Source organism: Vombatus ursinus, unplaced genomic scaffold (assembly GCF_900497805.2).
Source record: "Vombatus ursinus unplaced genomic scaffold, bare-nosed wombat genome assembly UNPS02014830.1, whole genome shotgun sequence".
NCBI classification, from domain to species: Eukaryota; Metazoa; Chordata; class Mammalia; order Diprotodontia; family Vombatidae; genus Vombatus; species Vombatus ursinus.
The window spans coordinates 14,409,322-14,428,733 of NW_020954608.1; the positions used below are offsets into that span (position 1 = coordinate 14,409,322).

Below are 19,412 nucleotides of genomic sequence, written 5' to 3' on the forward strand. Positions count from 1 at the left end.
ACACTCAGAGCCTCCTCAGGCAGCTGAAGGGGCTTCCTCCTGCTCACATCATTTTCTCAGGAAACGGAAAGGGTGCTGGACATGGAGCATGGGGGGAACTGGGTTCAAATCATACCTCTGACACTAAGTAGCTCTGTGACCATGGACAACTCATTTCACCACTCCTTCAGTTTCATTATCTGTAAAACAAACATAATTATACCTGTAGTAGTTTTCTCACATGGTTGTTGTAAGGATCAAATGAAATAATGTGTGTAAAGTGTTTGCAAACCTTAAAGTGCTCTATAAATGTTAATAACTATTTTTAGTTTATTTTTCCATGTATGTCAACCCATGATGAGTACCGCCCAATTATTTCTTATATTTCCCAGTCTGGGCAAATGTGCCTGTTACTTCATTAACAAATCTCACTAAGCCTTTGGCTCCTTCATGACCCCATTTGGGGTTTTCTTGGCAAAGATACTGGAGCGGTTTGCCATTTCTTTCATCAGCTCATTTTACAGATGAGGAAACTGAGGCAAACAGGGTTAAGTGACTTGCATAGGGTCACACAGCTAGTAAGTGTCTGCAGCCAGATTTGAACCCAGGAAGAGGAATCTTCCTACTGCAAGGCCAGTGCTCTATCCACTACATCACCTAGCTGCGTCTATGGGCTCCTAAGGACTCCTTTTGCTTCTCAACAATTCTCCTTTCCACTTCTCCTTCCATTCTTTATTAACTGAGCTGGGCCATTCAGATTACCCTGGGTAGGATGGGGTTCTGAGCTTTCTCCCTAGATTTCCAAAGGAAAGCAGGGATAGAGGGCTTGAACTAAGAGCTAGCCCTTGCCTCCCTACCCCATCCCCCAACTATTTGTGGCTCAGAGAAACTAGGAGAACCCTGCCACAAAGGAGAGTTGTGTCCTTGCTACATTTCTATCTTGTTAATGTTTTTTTTTTAATGGAACTTTCTGATTTCGTGTCCATCTTTCTGTTTGTATATTTGAAAGTGTGCTTTGAGTTTATAAGTTTAAAAAAGAAAGAAAAATGCAACAATCTTTTTTTGAGCACATACTTACTATGTCATCAAGCCAACTAAATTTCTCTGTGCCTCAGACTCTATCAATTTAAAACAAGAAGGATTAAACTAGATTATCTCTAAATGTCCCTTCCGGATCTATAACTCTGATTTCCATGAATTCTCAAAAGCATATGTATTGAGCCCAGAGTAGGCTTTTCATATTGTACTTCATTAAGCCAAAACATGACTCACAGTAACTCCCTGTAATTCAATATTCCTAATTTTACCCAAGGATAAGTATAAAAGATCCATAGAATAACCTTTCAAATATTTAAACCCCTCATCCTCTCTACCCCCAAATAGTTTAGGAAAACAAGAGTGCAGCACTAATTAGGCAACAGAATTCCAATCTATTGGAGGAACCATTCAACATGCAAATTTTTATAGTGTATGATTTAGCTCATCTATGTTTTACTTATAAATTTTCTGAGTTCTTGCCACCATTGTTACCATCCCAGTTAACTTCCATGGCAACCTTGGACTCCATTAACAGATGCTGAGCACTCTCCATAATGACACCTTGGATGTATTTTAACTAGAGATTACAAAAAATCTCAAGGCTAATCCTTCAGGAAAATTTCTCAAAACAGTAACTTCTTAAAACATTAATGTAGCTTTCAATTTATGATATAAACTCTAACAACTTATTTCAGTAATTATAATAGTTTATAAATAAAATTTTTCTGTTGAAATGTGTTTCTAATGGCCAGACAAGAAAGCAACTCCTTTAAGGTTGAGAATCAAATGGCATAAATAGAATTGCTTTGATAATTGATATGTTTCCTAAATTTATTTTTTGGATACTTTCATATTGATCTCAGAGGAAGTCATTCATGGGTAAAAGATTAGGATTAACCCTAAAAAATGATAGCAGTGAAAGAGTTCATTGATTGAAATAGCTTCTACCAGAAAATTTACAAGTAGCAAACATAGAAGTAGTCACATTGTATGATATAAAATGTAAGTCTGGAAACTATTCAACACATGTTCAAGTGTTTCATATGTGGTAGGCTTGGGGGAAGAAACACAAAGATAAATAAGGAAGGGTTCTTGCCCTCTAGAGCTTAAAATCTGATTGAAGATAAGAAGTACACAAATAACTTGAAGTCAAAAATAGATAATTAGTGCATAAGAGATGTCCACATAAGATACTATGGCATGTGGATTGACTGAGGAAACAAAGGTTTGAGCTTCGAAATATATCGATTTATTAAGCAATGCATGCCAATTGCATAACTAATCAGGACCAGACCACCTCAGCTTGTACCTGGACCCCGAATACTGGTCCCACTCCCCACCAAGTGTCTGTATTCAATCAAAGGAACAAGGAAACAATAACTGATTGCTAGTATGGGGTCAGTTTTCAGATAAGACATACAGGTTTGATTGAGATGTATAATTGTGAAAATCTCCTTGCATCAATCTTTGGATCTGACTGGGTGTCAAGGTCAGCATAATCAAGGTCCTTAGTGAAGGCTGTCTAAGCAATAGGTAGAGGTGGTTCAGCTTCCCAGCCACGTAGGGCTAGGTTCAAACAATGCAATAAAATTTTTTCACAGTTCCCATACCTGAATAAAGTTTTCTCACAAGACAAAAATTAGCCTAAGCCCATAATTGAATAGAAAGGGAACTGAGCTAAGTCCAGAATTCAGTCACAAGATGGAGTCACTGTGGTTCACTCAATTCCTACAATTCCCCCAATACTAAGAAAGATTTCAATCTAATCCTTAGAAAATATTAGAGCACACACAAAGACAGTGTACGTACTCTTTGTCTTGACACCATAGCCAAAAAAAATGTATGATATAAATAATAAATAAACTCAAATTGGGGGAAAGTTCTCTACTGAGAGAAACCTCCACTTTTTGTGACTAATTGCAGCCAGCATTATTAATCCATTAAACTTAGAATTGAATTATTTACTATTTGCTACTCTTTCATTTCATATTTAGGGATTTTTTTACCTTTTTTTTTAGAAAGAGAAATGCATATTTAAGTTCCCTTTTGGGAAAATGCTTATTTACTCAACATTTATGTGTATTTCCTACTAAGATCATAACAATTGGGAAACATTAACATTTAAAATATTCAAATGGGAAAAAGTACCCACCAAATAACTTCTGTTACTGTCTGTCACTTCATATATATTCTTAAGGAATCATTTTGCAACAGTAATATAAACTACTATTTCCAAAGAAATATAGTTTAATATTAAATAAATTTTATTTATTTTTAATATTAAATAAAGTGTGACAGCATTGTATTTGTTAGATGATTTTAATGCTCGTTCAGATTTTAATGTGTCAAATGTATCCAATGCATTTCCTTCTTAAGGGTGATGTGACCAGTCACATTACTTCTCAGAGTAAATATTTGCTTAAGTGTTTTTTTAAAATACTGTGTAGTTTTTTTTTCCCTTAAAAAGCCTCCAATGCCTCCTCATAACATGAAGATAATACTGAGTTCTCAAAGACTGTGCCATTGGAGCACATCAGGCAATTCCTAGCAAATTGGAGAGCATCTAGGTGGCTCAGAGGATAGAGTGCCAGGCCTGAAGTCCAGAAGGCACATCCTTCTGAGTTCAAATCTAGCCTCAAACACTTACTAGCTATGTGACCCTAGGCAAGTCACTTAACCCCGTTTGCCTCAATTCCTCATCTGTAAAATGACCTGGAGAAGGAAATGGCAAACCACTGTAGCATCTTTGCCAAGAAAACCCCAAATAGGGTCACGAGGAATCGAACGTGACTGAACAATAACAAAAGCAATCTGGAAAGGCTTTGAGTCTGAACCCATATTTTTTATGCAGCATTCAAGAACCAGCCTTTCTAAATACCAGGAGACTCATTACCAAAAGTCGGCCCCAAGTAACTGTATTTTTTTGGCCATGACAACCCGTGGAATGAACAAAAGCATAACAATAACAATAACTAGCAGGTCAATAGCAATTTAAGGTTTGTAAAGTACTTTGCATATGTTATCTTATTTGGTGAAGAAATCAAAAAAATTTATAATCATATGGAAAAATGCTCTAAATCATTATTGATTAGGGAAATGCAAATTAAAACAACCTTGAAGTATCATCTTGAACCTATCAGATTGATTTCTTACTGGCTCCTCTGTTTCCAGTGTCTCTCTCTTCCCATCCATCCTTCATACATCTATCAAACACATATTCTTTAAACATCATTTTTATATTGTAATTGCTCTACTGAAAAGCTTTCAAAAGTTCCTTCTTCCATAAAATGTAAGGGAACTGAGTCTAGTGGTTTACCTGAGGTCCTAAAGCTAATTAAGGGTACTGCAGGGACTAGAAATGACTTCTACTAGCTCCTAATTAAGTGTTTTATATATATACACTTTACTATATTCCTACTACATTAAGTCTAAAATTCCCTTCTTGGCTTTCAAACCTTTCAGGGTTTAAGAAAACATTGAGATAAATAAAATAAGACTTTCAGGTTTCGTCCTTGAGGGCCTACTCTCCTTCCTCTTCCCTTCAATATTGTGATCTAGTTATGAACTCCTCAGCAAACATTCATCAATGAATTAATCAAATCTGGGGGCAGTGTGTTCCTCACTAGCCTTTTCCCTCATGTTTGCATTTCCCCATCTCCACACTGATCATTGACAAACATATAGTCACTGGCAATCCTAGGAGGCATTTACCCTAGGAAAATACTTGGAGTACAAATTTAGTAATGGTACATGTGTCTATCTTCTCAAGACTAGCCAAGCTAAGTTTAGAGAAACGGTTTACCAAAAGGTTAACCACCGAGTTATAAACTTTTTGGCCATTAACAACTAACAAAGACCACCTGCTAGGGTATGAAGGTATTACTTTAAGAAACAGTGAAGGCTAGCTGTGTGACCCTGGGCAAGTCACTTAACCCCAATTGCCTAAGGAGAAAAAAAAAAGAAACAGTGAAGGAATTATCCACACTGATTAAATAAAGCATGGCTCTTCTGAAATGCTAAATCACATTTGCTTCATACTGGGCATATTTCATGACAATGCCCTCTTTCCAGAAGACACAGATATAGATGAATCACAGCTCTGTTATACATATGCCTTCTACACCTTTAACAATCCCTTCTAAATTTCCTAGGATTAAAGAAAATTGACCTCATCTTTTCATAAAATTTTTAAATAAAAATAACATTTTTGCAAACTTTATTTATAAAAGAAAAAAATTATCTTAAAACCAATCAGGATCACAAAAAATTCTATATCATTGTCATCAACAAACATTTATTGGCTGTCTACTATTTTAAAATGTTATATAATTCTATTAATAATTAAGATGCTATACTAACTATTAACAGATGTTTGGCTATCTAACTAAAGAAATTTTGAAAGTTTGGCTATATGACTAGAGAAATTTTGAAATAAAAACAAAATAGTGCTAGACTTTATCTCTGACCTTAAATAGCTTATAATCAAAAGACAGGGTAGCACTTGCTTAGTGAGTGGTAAATACAAAAATTAATAAGACTATATTTTATTAATCATTTGAAGGTTTTTACTCTGCTCACAAAATTAGAAACAGGACAAATCTAATATTAAAACAAAAGGTGTTATGTGATGATTTCTTCCCTTCCACTGATTTCAAGAAAAATCCACTTTTCATCCTTTCTAAGTTTTAATAAGTTCCCTCTGCTCTTAGGAGATTTCTGATTTACACCAAATTCAGACATCATACTCCCTGGCTACACTGAAAGTCAGTGACTGGGAACTAAATAAGTCAATACAGCCAATTCCAACATTAGCATGATTTTCAGACCCAGAACCAACAGAGGCAGTTTTATATCTTCAAAACACAGGCCATGTCACTGGGCTGCTTTCTCTTATTTCTCCCAAGATGCAGTTAATGTTGATAGTTTTGTAGCCTTTGACCAAAATGAATAGCCCCTCCCAGATCTGCAGGCACCAAAACTCATGAAAGGTTGGAATAATTTGGAAACAGATCAGTCTCATGAAACTGTGGTTCACAAACATTAAATAATTAGGATGGTTACAACAGTAAAATTGCAGGACTTTGTTGATTTGCCTGTTGCCTAGTTCCTTGGCAAAGATGAGAATATTTAATAGATTACTTCAGCCTTCTCAGACTACACAGTTAGAATTTGATAAACTCTGCCTCCCCCACCCCATTAATGATTAGTAGAAACCTATATCTATCTATTTTTCTCCAGATTGCTTTAGCAAATTTTTCTCTAAGTTGATTGTCCTACTGTTTTATAGAGCTCATCCGACATTGTGTAGGTTTAATATGGACCCAGTATATACTAGGGTAAGCATTGCTATAGCCTTCAAATAATACTCCAGTTGGCATACTGGCATTGAAAAAGAAGGTAACGGATAGCTATGGAACCTGGAAGCAAATTATAAATGGAAGGCACAGTGTTATTGGATTCAGATCTTTAAGATAAAATGATAAGTTTGGGTATTCTCCAAGGTCACATAAATTGAAACAGGTCCATGGGAGAAAGAGATACAGTAAAGGAAGGAAACATGTGAGCAAAATAAAACAAGATAGGAGCAGCTAGGTGGCACAGTGGATAGAGCCCTGAAGTCAGGAGGACCTGAGTTCAGATCCAGCCTCAGACCAAACACTTGACACTTACTAGCTGTGTGACTCTGGGCAAGTCACTTAACCCCAATTGCCTAACCAAAAAAACAAAACAAAACAAAACAAAAAAACCATATCACAAGATAAGCAAGGAGAAAATCAGAGGTATTTGGTAGTCATGAGTATATAGTGAAACAGCCATATTTTGAGCTAGAATTAAATTTATAGACAATAACTATTAACAATTAACAAAAGCTTGGCTATATGACTAATTCAATCAATTAGAAGATAAAAGTAGTGTAGCATCTGAGCATATGATTACATACCTGTGCCATTCGCCATTTTGAATATTACTAGAGATCAAATGATTGTGAAAGGTTAAAAATAAGTGAGGCATCCTGGTACCCTTCCTCTCCATAGAGATTCAGTGAAACATGACATGAATACATAGTAATAAGTGGAGCTTTTTTATATCTGTGGAGCATCGTACAGCCCATGAGGAAGGAATCCTGTTGTAATGACATAAAGGGAGAATTCTCTACTGGAAAATTATTAATTGTAAAGAGAGCAAATACCAAGAAATTTAGCCTACAAGCACAGCTAAGAACTCCTACTCCTCAACCTTCCACTATACCTACTTGCAAACAAGGAGGCACAGATGAGGACCATATATCCTGGTCCTCTATTTTCCCAGTCTCAAACAATAATGTATGTACCTCCTTTACCCGTCAGCCACATTTACTTCAGGGAAAGATTCAAGTACTTAGACTAAATGGGAAATTGAAGAATGTGGCAAAAGACATCTAGGGGTTTTCTTGGAGCCAATGTGCTTACAGAAAAATGCTAGAGAGACACCTAGGTCATTTCTCTCATCACAGATAACACTCTTCTGAAGATCATATTACCAGTTTGTTTTCTAACTCAAAGAAATGGCCCAAATGATAAGATTTTTAGGCCTGGTAAGAGGGCCTACTCAAGCTGGTTGGCAGAAATTATATTTTTGGTCAAGACTTGCCTCCAGGTACTCTTGAAAGTAGTGTATGTTTTCTTTTCAGACAAGACTGTCCCTCTTGCCCTTTGTAGTGAATCATACCCTTATCCATTGGCAGCTAGGTGGAGCAGTGGATAGAGCACTAAACCTGAATCAGCAGGATCTAAGTTCAAATCTGGCTTCAGTCATTGCCAGGCTGTGTGACTCTTGACAAGTCACTTAACCTTTGTCTGCCTCAGTTTTCTCATCTGTAAGATGGATAATAAAAGCACCTGCTTCCCAGGCTTGTTGTGGATAAAATGAGATAATATTTGTAAAGTGCTTTGCAAACCTTAAAGCAATGCATAAATTTTATTATTATTTTTTATTTTCCACAAAGCCCAGAAAAGTTTGACTGGGAATTTTGGTTAAGGAGGACGTGATGGGCCCACTTCCACAGTAGTCTTTGTGTTGTCCTTTTTTGTTGTCCTTGATCCATGCAATTTTCCTAAACCTTTGATATTTATCAGGAGCTAGAGGTGATAAATCCCACTTGCAGTTCTTCACTTCAAGCAGTCGGTTGCTAATACTGAGCCACAGCAAGAATCGGATAGGAGCAGAAGGTGCTCTAGAAAGGAATTCATCTACTCCCTGGAACTTACAACTGAAGCCCACCTCCTTTATGAAATCTGCCTTGATTTCTTTGGCCCATCTTCTGTCTCAAAACTTCTATAGTTTTCATTCATCTATAATAATAGTTATATACTGGGGTTTTTTTTAATTTTTATGCAACTGTACTATTTGCTTGCCTTTTCTTTTGTTGTTTTATCACTTCATTCTTGTGGTTCCTCCTATTAGGTCTAATTTCTTCTTTACATCATGACTAATGGGAAAATATGCTTAATATGAATGTATAAGTAGAACCCATATCAGATTGCACACCATCTTGGGGAGGGGGAGGAGAGGGAGAAGAAAGAAGGAGAGAAAATTTAAAACTCAAAATCTTATGAAAGTGAATGTTGAGGGGGCAGCTAGGTGGCACAGTGGATAGAGCACCGGCCCTAGATTGAGGAGGACCTGAGTTCAAATGCGGCCTCAGACACATAACACTTACTAGCTGTGTGACCCTGGGCAAGTCACTTAACCCCATTGCCTAGCCAAAAAAAAAAAAAAAGAAAAAAAGAAAAAAAGAAAGAAGTGAATATTGAAAATTAAAAATAAATAGATTAATTATTTTAAAAATTTTTATGCAACTGAATCATCTCTAGAACTAGATTTTAAGTTTCTGAAGGGCAGGAATTGTTTAAGAGTGATTGATTAGAGGGTTTTTCACAGGACAGCTGGATGTAGAACACTGGGAGGAATTCTCTCTTATTCTGTGTGTATGTATATGAACTAATAATTGTTGTTCATCCTTTGTTCTCAAAGAGTGTCAATGACGTCAGCAGGGTGATGTCTTGACTTGCAAGTGAATTAGATTTAAGTGAGGCAGAGCTGTGCAGAGTCACTGGCCTCACTCTCTCCTCCAGAGTCATCTGAGTCAGGTGGTAAGACTTACCATATTTCACCCCATAATCGTCACAGGTTTTATAACAATTTTTGCAAAAAAAAAAAACCAAAAATGTGGGGTATGACCATTATATGAAGCTTTCTTTAGAAAGTGTGCTGGTGTTACTTAAAAATCATTTATTCCTAAACTGTATCACTGGCAGATGAACTGTACAGTTTAGCTAGCCCAGGAAGATGCACGTCTTACCATATCATGTGACTTATCCATGGCAGCTTTGCCTGCCCACCCACTGGCCTTGCACCTACAGCTCTTCATTAGTTTGAGTAACAACGCCATTAGTACTTCAGCACTCTAAACAAACCATGTAAGTCGGCTTTCCCAAATATACTGACAGTGCAAATGCACTGAGAATTCTAGGCTTGCAGCTTGCAGTGTGCAAGAGATAGATGCATATTCATGTGCTACTGGTGAATACTTTGCTGCTCTGTTTACCTTTTAAACGACGTGAGGAACAGAATAATACCATGCAACTTACATGATGAAAAGTTATAAACCAGTTTTTAGATTGAAAAAAACCGGGGTGTGAGGATTATGCGATGAAATACAGTAAGTCAAGACAGACTGGTGATGGCCCCAGGATTCAATGTCTCTGATAAAGGCCTCATTTCTCAAATATATAGAGAAGTGAGTCAAATTTATAAAAATACAAGTCATTCCCCAATTGATAAATGCTCAAAGGATATGAACAGGTAGTACATAATAGGGATCCACTGAAGATTTTTGAACAGAGGGACATGAATAAGTCTATTTGGAAAAAATATTATTTTAGCAACAGTATGAAAAGCAGATTGGGGAGTGGGGCAAGTAGAAGGTGTACATTGTTATTATAATGTTTTCTTTGGCTTTTTCTGCTTTGATTAAATGTCAGTAATAGGTTTAAATACACATATACATTACTGGTCTCAGGACATCAGATTAAAAAATTAGACTTAAAAATGTAGGCTACCTATAGTAATATTAACAATGACTGATACAGTGTTTAACATTTTACAAATATTTGACACATTTTACTCTATACATATGTTAATAATTATTCATGTCTTATAGAACTTCATATTTTAATTTTTAAAATCCTTACTAAGAAAATATTCTCATTCCAGGGACACCCATGAGACTGAAATAGAATAGATATCTTAAATGTCCTCTAGGTTCTGACAGAGTGCTGGGTCTAAAGTCAGGAAGACACACATTCCAATCCTGCCTCACGCACTTAATTGCTACATGATCCTGGGCAAGTCACTCAGCCTTTCGTAGACTCAGCTTCTCCATCTGTAGATTGGGGATAATAAGTCCTACTTCCCAGGGTTGTTGTAAGACTCCAGTGAGATGATATACATAAAGTTCTTTGCGAACCTTACAAAGCAAAAGTTGAGATATATTTTACACACACACACACACACACACGTACATTTCTGATACAATTTTTAAAATGTATTTTAGGGGATTACCTATGTGATATTGATCATTTCCTTTTGTGTATTTGTTTGTATAAATCTTTAATTTTTTCAGATGGAAAGCATTCCTAAAGATGATTCGTTAATTGTGGAAAGGAGAAGAGACCTCCAAAAAGAAGTTGAATTAGCTAAAAGGAATTTGGCCCAGCAGGTTAATGTTAATTCTTCACTTTGGTCTTTTATATAACAGATGTTAATATGAAGTCATTTAGATCATTTTCATAGAATCTCAACAAGAGGGACCCTTTGAAAGAAAATGTGGGCTTTTTCTCTTGTCTTTAAATCTCAAGTGAACCCTATTCTTTGATCTATCCCTCTGGTATGGATATGAAAAACAATACAAGAGAGCTCTCTACAACTTCAAAAACCTTAAAACCAAGGATACACACACAGTTATTTTTTCATATTGGTGATTTTTGGATATTTTTTATAAAATTATATCATAAATTTATAATTTTTTTTGAAATTTTATAATTTTTATTTAAAATTTTATAAATTCACTTTATAAAGTAACTAATGGATATTTCAATCTTTCTGTGTACAACAGAATGAAAAATTCATACTTATTAAAGACAATGCCAAAGTAGTTTTAAAAATTCGAAGGTTTTTTTTAATGACTTGAAAGAAAAATTTTTTATGATGGAACATATGTTTTCCTGTTCCACAAATGTGCTGATTTGTGCATTCAAAAATGAAGTGGTTTGGATTTAAGGGTTGAGGTTATTTTGTTTTTGATAAAGTTTATGTAGACTGAGACAGCCTAAGATGATGCACCCATCAAAAGATAGATAATTATTACTGCATTGCATTTCAAAACAGAAAGTCCTAACAGAGGTGGAGGCTCGATTATTAGAACAATTCATTGCAGAGGAAAACAGGCTTTATAAGGAGCAGGAATTCTTCCGAGAACAATTAGAAAATCTTAACCGTCTACAACAAACCAAAACAGAAGAGAGAGAAAAGAAAGCCAAGGATTACATAAAAGCTCAGGTAAAAGCATTTCTGTACCTACCCTTTTGTTCCTACAGAAGAACATTATTAGTATTTTTTGCTTCAGATCAGGGGCAGGGAACCTGCAGCCTCAAGGCTGCATGTGGCCTAGGTCCTTGGGTTTGGTCTTTTGACTGAGACCAAGTTTTACCGAACAAATCCTTTTATTAAGGGGATTTTTTTCTGTGAAGTTTGGATTCAGTCAAAGGGCCACACTTGAGGACCTAAAGGCCACATGTAGCCTCAAGGCCGCAGGTTCCTTACCCCTGAACTAGATGGTCTCCTAATCTTTATTAAAACAAACAACACTCAGAGTTAACAGGGAACTCATTTATAGAATTTATTGAATATGTATATTTTTATTTATTGAATATGTAATTCAAACTGATTTATTGAACATTTATTGAATATATATATTCAAATTCAACAAAACATATCCTATGGGAAGTAGAGTATCTCCTCATAAGCTGAGGTTTCATTAACATGATAGGAATTCATAAGTGTAATTTTAACTAACTAGCATTCAGAAAAAGCATGCAATAAAGGGAGCTGAATTTGTATTAGCAAGAGCCACGGGGAAAGTAAATATAATTAATTCAACATTGGTGATAGGAGTTCAGCGCAAGAGAGAATGGAGAAAAGCAGCTTTCTGAAGTCTCTGGATTCTCACTGAATGACTAGACCCCACCCTCTTTACAAGCCACCATAGTGTGTCTTCCTGCTACCACAGCCAGAGGTCCTTATATTTACTTTTGGGAAATTCATGAGTGTTACAGGGAAGCATGCTTTAGTGGAGAGAACAGTGGACTTGGATTCAGGAGACAGGCTTGAATCCCTATTTTGAGACTTACTAGCTGTGTTACCCTTGGCAAGTCTCTAAACAGTGTGTGCTTCGGTTTTTGTTTGTTTGTTTTCATCTCTATGTTGAGGATGATGCAATTTGCATTATTTACCTTGTAGGGTTGTTGTGAGAAAAGTGTTTTGTAAGAATAAAAGCAATACATAAATCTGAGCTGTTGATATAAGGATATAGAAATCACCTTGCTATCCACACCTGTTTTAAAACTTTGTCAAAAAACTTAGCATATGGAAATTAATATTTGAACTGCATAACCTAGTCCCACCTCATCTTTACAGCCTCAGCGAGTCTTATTCTTCTTCTAACACAATAATCCAGCCAAACTGGCCTTCTCTCCATTCCTCATCCACTGCACACCATTTCCTGTGGTCTTACCTTTGTCTTGGCTGCCCCCAACTCTGGAAATACATTCCCTTCTTCCCTGTACCTCACCCTGTCTTCCTTTCAGATGAAGCTCAGTCACAAACTTCTAAGCATTTCCTGATCCCCCAACTATTAGTGCCCTCCCTGCGAAACTACCTTGTATTTAACGTGTGTGTGTGTGTGTGTGTTTGTGTGTGTGACAGAGAGAGAGAGAGAAAGAGAGACAGACAGACAGACAGAGACAGAGAGAGATGCTGTTATGCTTTGGTTTCTATTTCTAAATTCAGAAGCAGCAGAGATAAGTATGTCTAAATGTTATACAAAATCTTTGACATTTTTCCATTTTGTGAACTCTGGTGTTTTGCTTTAAAAAAAATTTTTTTTCCAAAGATTTCATGGAGTTGAAATGACCAAAGAATTCATCTCATAGAAAATCTCCTGGGGACAATAAACCTTTCTGTCCTTAGCTTAGCTGGTCCCCAAACAACAGACTAGATGTGGCCCTGGAACTATATTCACAGCTTTTCCTCTTGATGAGGGTGAAAGAGGAGAGTGTAAAAGCCAGCTTGAAGTTTAACATCAAAAAAGCTAAGATCTTGACAACTGGTCCCATCACTTCTTGTCAAATAGAGGAAGAAGAAATGGAAGCAGTGTCAGATTTCATAATCTTGGGCTCAAAGATGACTTTAGATGGCAACTGCAGCCATGAAATTAAAAGACGCTTGCTCCTTGGAAGGAAAGCTATGGCAGATCTAGGCAGCATACTAAAAAGCAGAGATATCACCTTCCTGACAAAGGTCTATATAGTCAAAGCTATGGTTTTTCCAGTAGCAATGCATGGCTGTGAGAGTTAGGCTATAAGAAAGGCTGAGTACTCAGAACTGATACTTTTGAACTGTGGTGCTTGCTAAATAAGACTTTTGAGAGTTCCTTGGACAGCAAGGAGATCAAATAAGTCAATACTTAAAGAAATTTAATTCAAGATATTCTCTGGAAGGTCAAATACCAAAGCTGAAGCTTAAATAATGAGAAGACAGGACTCAAGGGAAAAGACTGATATTGAAGGCAAAACGAAAAGGGATGGCAGAGGATGAGATAGATAGTATTATGGAAACAGTGAACATGAACTTAGAGAGACTTCAAGAGATAGCAGAGGACAGAAGGGGGCCTAGAGTGCTATGGTCCATGGGGTCACCAAGAGTCATACACAACTGAGCAACAACAACCACAACATCTTCCCAGGAGCTTGAGCTCTGCTTGTGAGAACTCAGAGCCACACATCCCCTCCGTCTATGATCAAGCGTAGAAAGAAGGCTTAAGGAAGGTTATTGTCTGCTATTAGGCTACATGACAAGTCAGTGTTCATTATTCACCAATATTGGATACTTCAAGTACTTTGTGAAGGGATAGAAATCAAACCAGAGGAAAATTCTTCCCCTTGAGGTTTGAATAATTTATCAAGTCAATCAGGAAGGGGAAAAATCCCAAATTTAAAATTTGTTCATATCTAAAGATCTTCTGGTGTTAGACAGATTCAGTCTGCTACTAAACACTAGCTATAACATATATATAAATAACATTAATTTCCACAACTTTAAAAAAATTCATCTGATTATAGTGACATTTCTTACACATGCATGCCCACACAAAAGGGGGACAAGGAAAATTAGTACCATAAGCTCCCAAAATAAAATATCTGCCACATTTTTTTCTTCATTGCATTCAGTGACATTTGCTACCAGAATAATCTACTGGTCAGAAAAATAAATTGAACATCAGGAATGCCTCATTTTATTCTATTTGGGCTATTATTGTTGATATTTAGCTAAATCTCTTAATGCTTCTTTTTTCCTTTTTTTTCCATTCTATGAAATCTTCAAGTTTGGAAGACTTTAGAAATTATTCAGTCCACACCTTCCATGAAACCTGGCTCCCCTCTGCCATGGATCATCCACTTTTTGCTTAAATACTTCCCAGTAACAGGAAAATAACTCATTAAACTAATTACAGAATGGAATTTGTCCTTACCCCCTTCACCAGAAGTTTTATAGCCAAAAAAATTTGCCACACTATGGCCATCCTTAAACAATAGGGCTTAAACAACAGGCTGTCATCAAGTCTGAACCTGGGGCCCTTCTAGCTTGGTTATGAGCTGCAAGAAATTGCACTAACATAACTAAGAATCTGGGGTCACCTACATTTCTCAATGAGGCATCTAAGTAGAAATTTAATGGAGGATCCTTACTGTAAACTCTATACAAGTAATAATAATAATAGCATAAATTAAGGAGTATTTTATGTACAAAGTTTATAAAGTACATTACTTAAGATTAAATAGTCAATTTTTATCTGAGATTAAAAGGATTTTTGTAAGGCTGGAGAGACTCATGATTATTCCCCCAAAAGAAAAGTTTCCTAGGTTTGAAATGCACAGATATATAATTCAATGACTTCAATTGTGGCAAACACTTTGTCTCCCCTGTGGGTAAAGATAATATGAACTATTGGGGTTGGACTACATGAACTCAAAATGCCTCTCAGCCCTAAATTGCTATGATTCTGTGAATATATTTCCTTTTGTAACCACTGGGAGTGGTTTCATATAATTATGAATGAGTTTCACTGCCTACATACTACTAGGCCAACTCTCACTGAACTATTTCAATGACCAGTCTGCAATTCCATTTAGTTTATTTTTTTTGAATTTGAGAATTGTACAATTTGTAGACATTTATGAATATACTTGTCTTCATATTTCAGCAAAGACTTACCAACATCATTAAAGAAGTCAAATCAAAGGATGTTGAACTCAGGCTATGTAAGAAGAAAAAACATGAAATTCGTCGAAGGTAAAAGATTCTCATTAATTTAAATGTAAATATACATGTATAAGTGATTTTTAGCAAATAAAGTCCCCCAAACGATTTATATTTTTACAGACTAAAGGAGTTTTCCAAATTGTATGACACCATCCGAAATGAAAGGAACAAATTTGTAAACTTACTTCACACTACTCACCAGAGAGTCTATGAAATAAAGGAAAAGCTCAAACTGTCAATCAATGAAATGGAAATTTTAAGGAATAGCTCAGTCGTTCAAGACAGGTGAGTGTTGGAACAGCTACTTCCAAGGCAACAACTCTAGAACTTCTGGTTTATTTGAATTCTAGTGAATTCTATTTTTATTATTATTATATATTTATAATTATAGAATTTTATTTTAGAATGGGAAGGGAGCTTTAAAATATCATCTACTTCAATGCCTTCATTTTTACAGTGATGATTTAACAGTCTCAATGTGGTTGCAAATGTTGTTCATAAAACTATTTAAAAAGGTAGATGAGAAATTAAAATAAGACTGTCTATACCAGGAAGAGCTTTTAATCATTTAATTGGGGAAAAGATTGAACATTTAACATATTTGTATTCATTATAAAATTTAAAGTGAGAAAGGACCATGGAGATAATCAAGATCGATCCCCTTATTTTATAGATGGGAAACATGAGGTAGGGAGAGGTTCAATGATTTGTTTAAGGTCACATAGCTAGTAAATGGCAAAACTAAGATTCAAACTCACATCCTTTGATTGCTGATCCTGTGTTCCTTCCATCATATCAATTTTCTCTGATAACTCACATTTCCTTGATTTCCACCTATGTAATATGAGTATCATGATTTCATGTTTTCCTTAATGAAAAGGTAGAGGCACTTAGATGTTATAGTGGATAGAATGCTGGACCCAGAGGCTTCCTAAGTTCAAATCTGTCCAGAGACACGTACTAGCTGTGTGACTCTAGGCAAATCATTTAACCCTATTTGCCTCAGTTTCCTCATCTATAAAATGAGCTAGAAAAGGAAATGGCAAACCACTCTAGTATTTTTGGAAGAAAAAAAAAGAAAACCCCAAATGGGGTCATGAAGAGTCAGACCCGACTAAAACAACTGAACAACTACAAGGAGAAAATTATTGTAGAAGCGAAAATACAAAAGGAATTTTAGAGTAAAATGCAGAATATAATTTTAACTTAAGTTTTTATGTAACTGAGATCATTTTAGAGGCTGTGAAAATGGGGTGAGGTTATTAAAATTTTTGCATAATTTCACAACATGAAACTGTTCACATTTCCGCAAAACTGTTTCCTTACTAAACCTTCACAAAAGCAAAATAATTCCTCCTTATGAGAAAGGAAATATACAGTATCAGTCTACTAATTTCAGAAAATATCAGTTAACAAAATGAAAATCTAAGTTTTTTCCTTGCCCCATTGTTAATTATTTTAAAAGAAAACTACAGAATTCCCTGCTGAAACGGTCCAACAACCTTACAATCAAAGAGAGCATGGAAAATGATGTGTGCAAAGTTATAGCAATACTTCAAGAAAGGAGAGAGAAGAGAGAAGAACAATTAAACAATATTGACAGGCTTGCCAATGTGGTCACATTCATTGAGGAAGAGATGGTACAGCTCCGGAAAAAATATGAGAAAGCTGTTCAGAGTCGAAATGAGAGGTAAAACAGAACTCTGGTTATAAGAACAAAGCACTATGGGGGGCGGGGGGGGGGGCAGCTAGGTGGCACAGTGAATAGAGCACCGGCCCTGAAGTCAGGAGGACCTGAGTTCAAATCCGGCCTCAGACCAAACACTTGACACTTACTAGCTGTGTGACCCTGGGCAAGTCACTTAACCCCAATTGCCTTAAAAAAAAAAAAAGCACTATGGGACTTCCAGTTTTTCTACCTGAAATTAATTTGGGGTGCCACCATAATTTTAAACTTGAATTTCTTTTGGTATTTTTGATATTAGATTGATTGAATATAAAGAGGAACAGGCTACCTTGGCCAGATGCCATTTGGGGCAAGGCAGGGGAAGTGGGAGAAATACAGAGGTGTTTGAGAATATTTCATTTAGGAAGAAAATATTGTTTTCCAGGGTTTTTACTAAGAATTCTTCTGATGTTAATTCAATCCATTAAACATTTATTAAATGCCTACTATATACCAGGCACTATGCTAAGCACTGGGGATAAAAAAAAGAGGCAAAAGACAGTCCCTGCCCTCAATTCTATAAACCATTGAGCATTTCCTTGATTCTGGTGCCACTTTTGTGGCAATCTGTGGATTTTCTGTGAACATTATTGAGAGATTCTCCTATCATATGTTCTCTGGAAGGAAATTAGGTCCTTTAGGCATCTTCTTTAACTCTCATTAAACATAAGAACACAATTTTAGTAGCTTCCAAAAGAACTAAATCGCTGCCAGAGTTGCTTTTCTTGGAGGGATGGGAAGGGGGGAGGAACCGAACTGATGGTTTCACTAATGAGGGAACTCCTGGTGTGAAAGTTTCCTTCACTGATGCCAATCTGCCACTCTTAAGTCTTAAAAGTCAAATGACTTCTCATGAAGTTTGTAGGTACCAGAAGAAAGATTTGAACCTGTCCTCCCTCCTTCGAAGTCATCTTTTTATCCACTCCACTACACTGCCTCTTTGGAGTTGCCTCCTAACTGAAAAAAAAAAATATGACATGTGACATTGTAATATTCTGTAATAATAGAACCTAGATTCAGATCATCACCTACAGCTGATGCGGCTGCTGCAGTGGTGAGCATGAGACCAGCTCAATACTCTTAACCCGGAGTCGCATTGATGAGGCGGGAGACAGCAAGATAGCAGAAGCTCTGTTTTTTAAGTGCTAGTGGCTTTCTTTTATATCCTTAGTAACACCTGATCAAAGCATGATCTCCACGTGATAGCTAATCACCAAGTCTGCTGGACACCTGCAGCCCTCGTGTCAGGGGTATGAGTAGGACTTTTCTCCCAATGAGAGGAGAGCCGAGCCAACCGTGGACGCTGCATGTCAGCAAAGGAGAGGTCCTGGGAGACTTCCTTGTTTTTGCCACGCAACAGGTTGTGACCCTCAGCTTCTGCCAAGAGAAGCTAGAACTCCCATGGGAAAATTCTCCCAACATACAGCAACAATCTGTTGTGCCACAACTATATATAAGACCCTGTGCTAGGCACTGGGGAATTAAAGTTCCCTGACCTCAGTCGTCATGAAAAAATTTGATGAGCATCAAAAGTACACTGGGGAAGATGGGGGAAGGGACAGGAGACACCAATAACATTGTGTTAGCTAAAAGGAAAGACATATTATGGCAAGCAGTTTTGCAAGCATTAAAAACAATTGCTTTGAGAATAGAGAAAAATTAATTGAAGGCATGAAAAGAGAGGGTACAGAAATAATAAAAATAGCTATCAAAGAACATGAAACTTCTAACCCTAATTATGCTTATTGTATGAAAGGCAGAATTTCATTGGAATTTATCTATGTCTTACAAATTATTCTAAGTTCTCATACTTATAACTAATATATCAGAGTTGGGCTAACTCCACATTTAGTCCCAGTAAAAAGATTTTCATAATTCCAAAACACTAAAAAGAATCTTTAGAAGAAACAGGTCTCATTCGTCCACTACACCACTATTCCTGAGGTAATAAATAAATTTATGAATGAATAAGCAAATGAATGGACACACACACACACACACACACACACACACACACACACACACACAC

General features: G+C 36.4%; 1 protein-coding gene across 2 annotated transcripts in view; it reads left to right on the forward strand.

The window, feature by feature from the left end:
- The window catches only part of CCDC146 (coiled-coil domain containing 146), a 191,458-nt gene that overhangs the window by 141,447 nt on the left and 30,599 nt on the right, over positions 1–19,412 (forward strand). For both annotated transcript variants that reach the window (XM_027838605.1, XM_027838607.1), the window contains exons 10-14: positions 10,682–10,777; positions 11,446–11,616; positions 15,599–15,687; positions 15,778–15,942; positions 17,123–17,347. In XM_027838605.1, the coding sequence (XP_027694406.1) occupies positions 10,682–10,777; positions 11,446–11,616; positions 15,599–15,687; positions 15,778–15,942; positions 17,123–17,347 (746 nt within the window). The remainder of the gene's footprint in view (positions 1–10,681; positions 10,778–11,445; positions 11,617–15,598; positions 15,688–15,777; positions 15,943–17,122; positions 17,348–19,412) is intronic.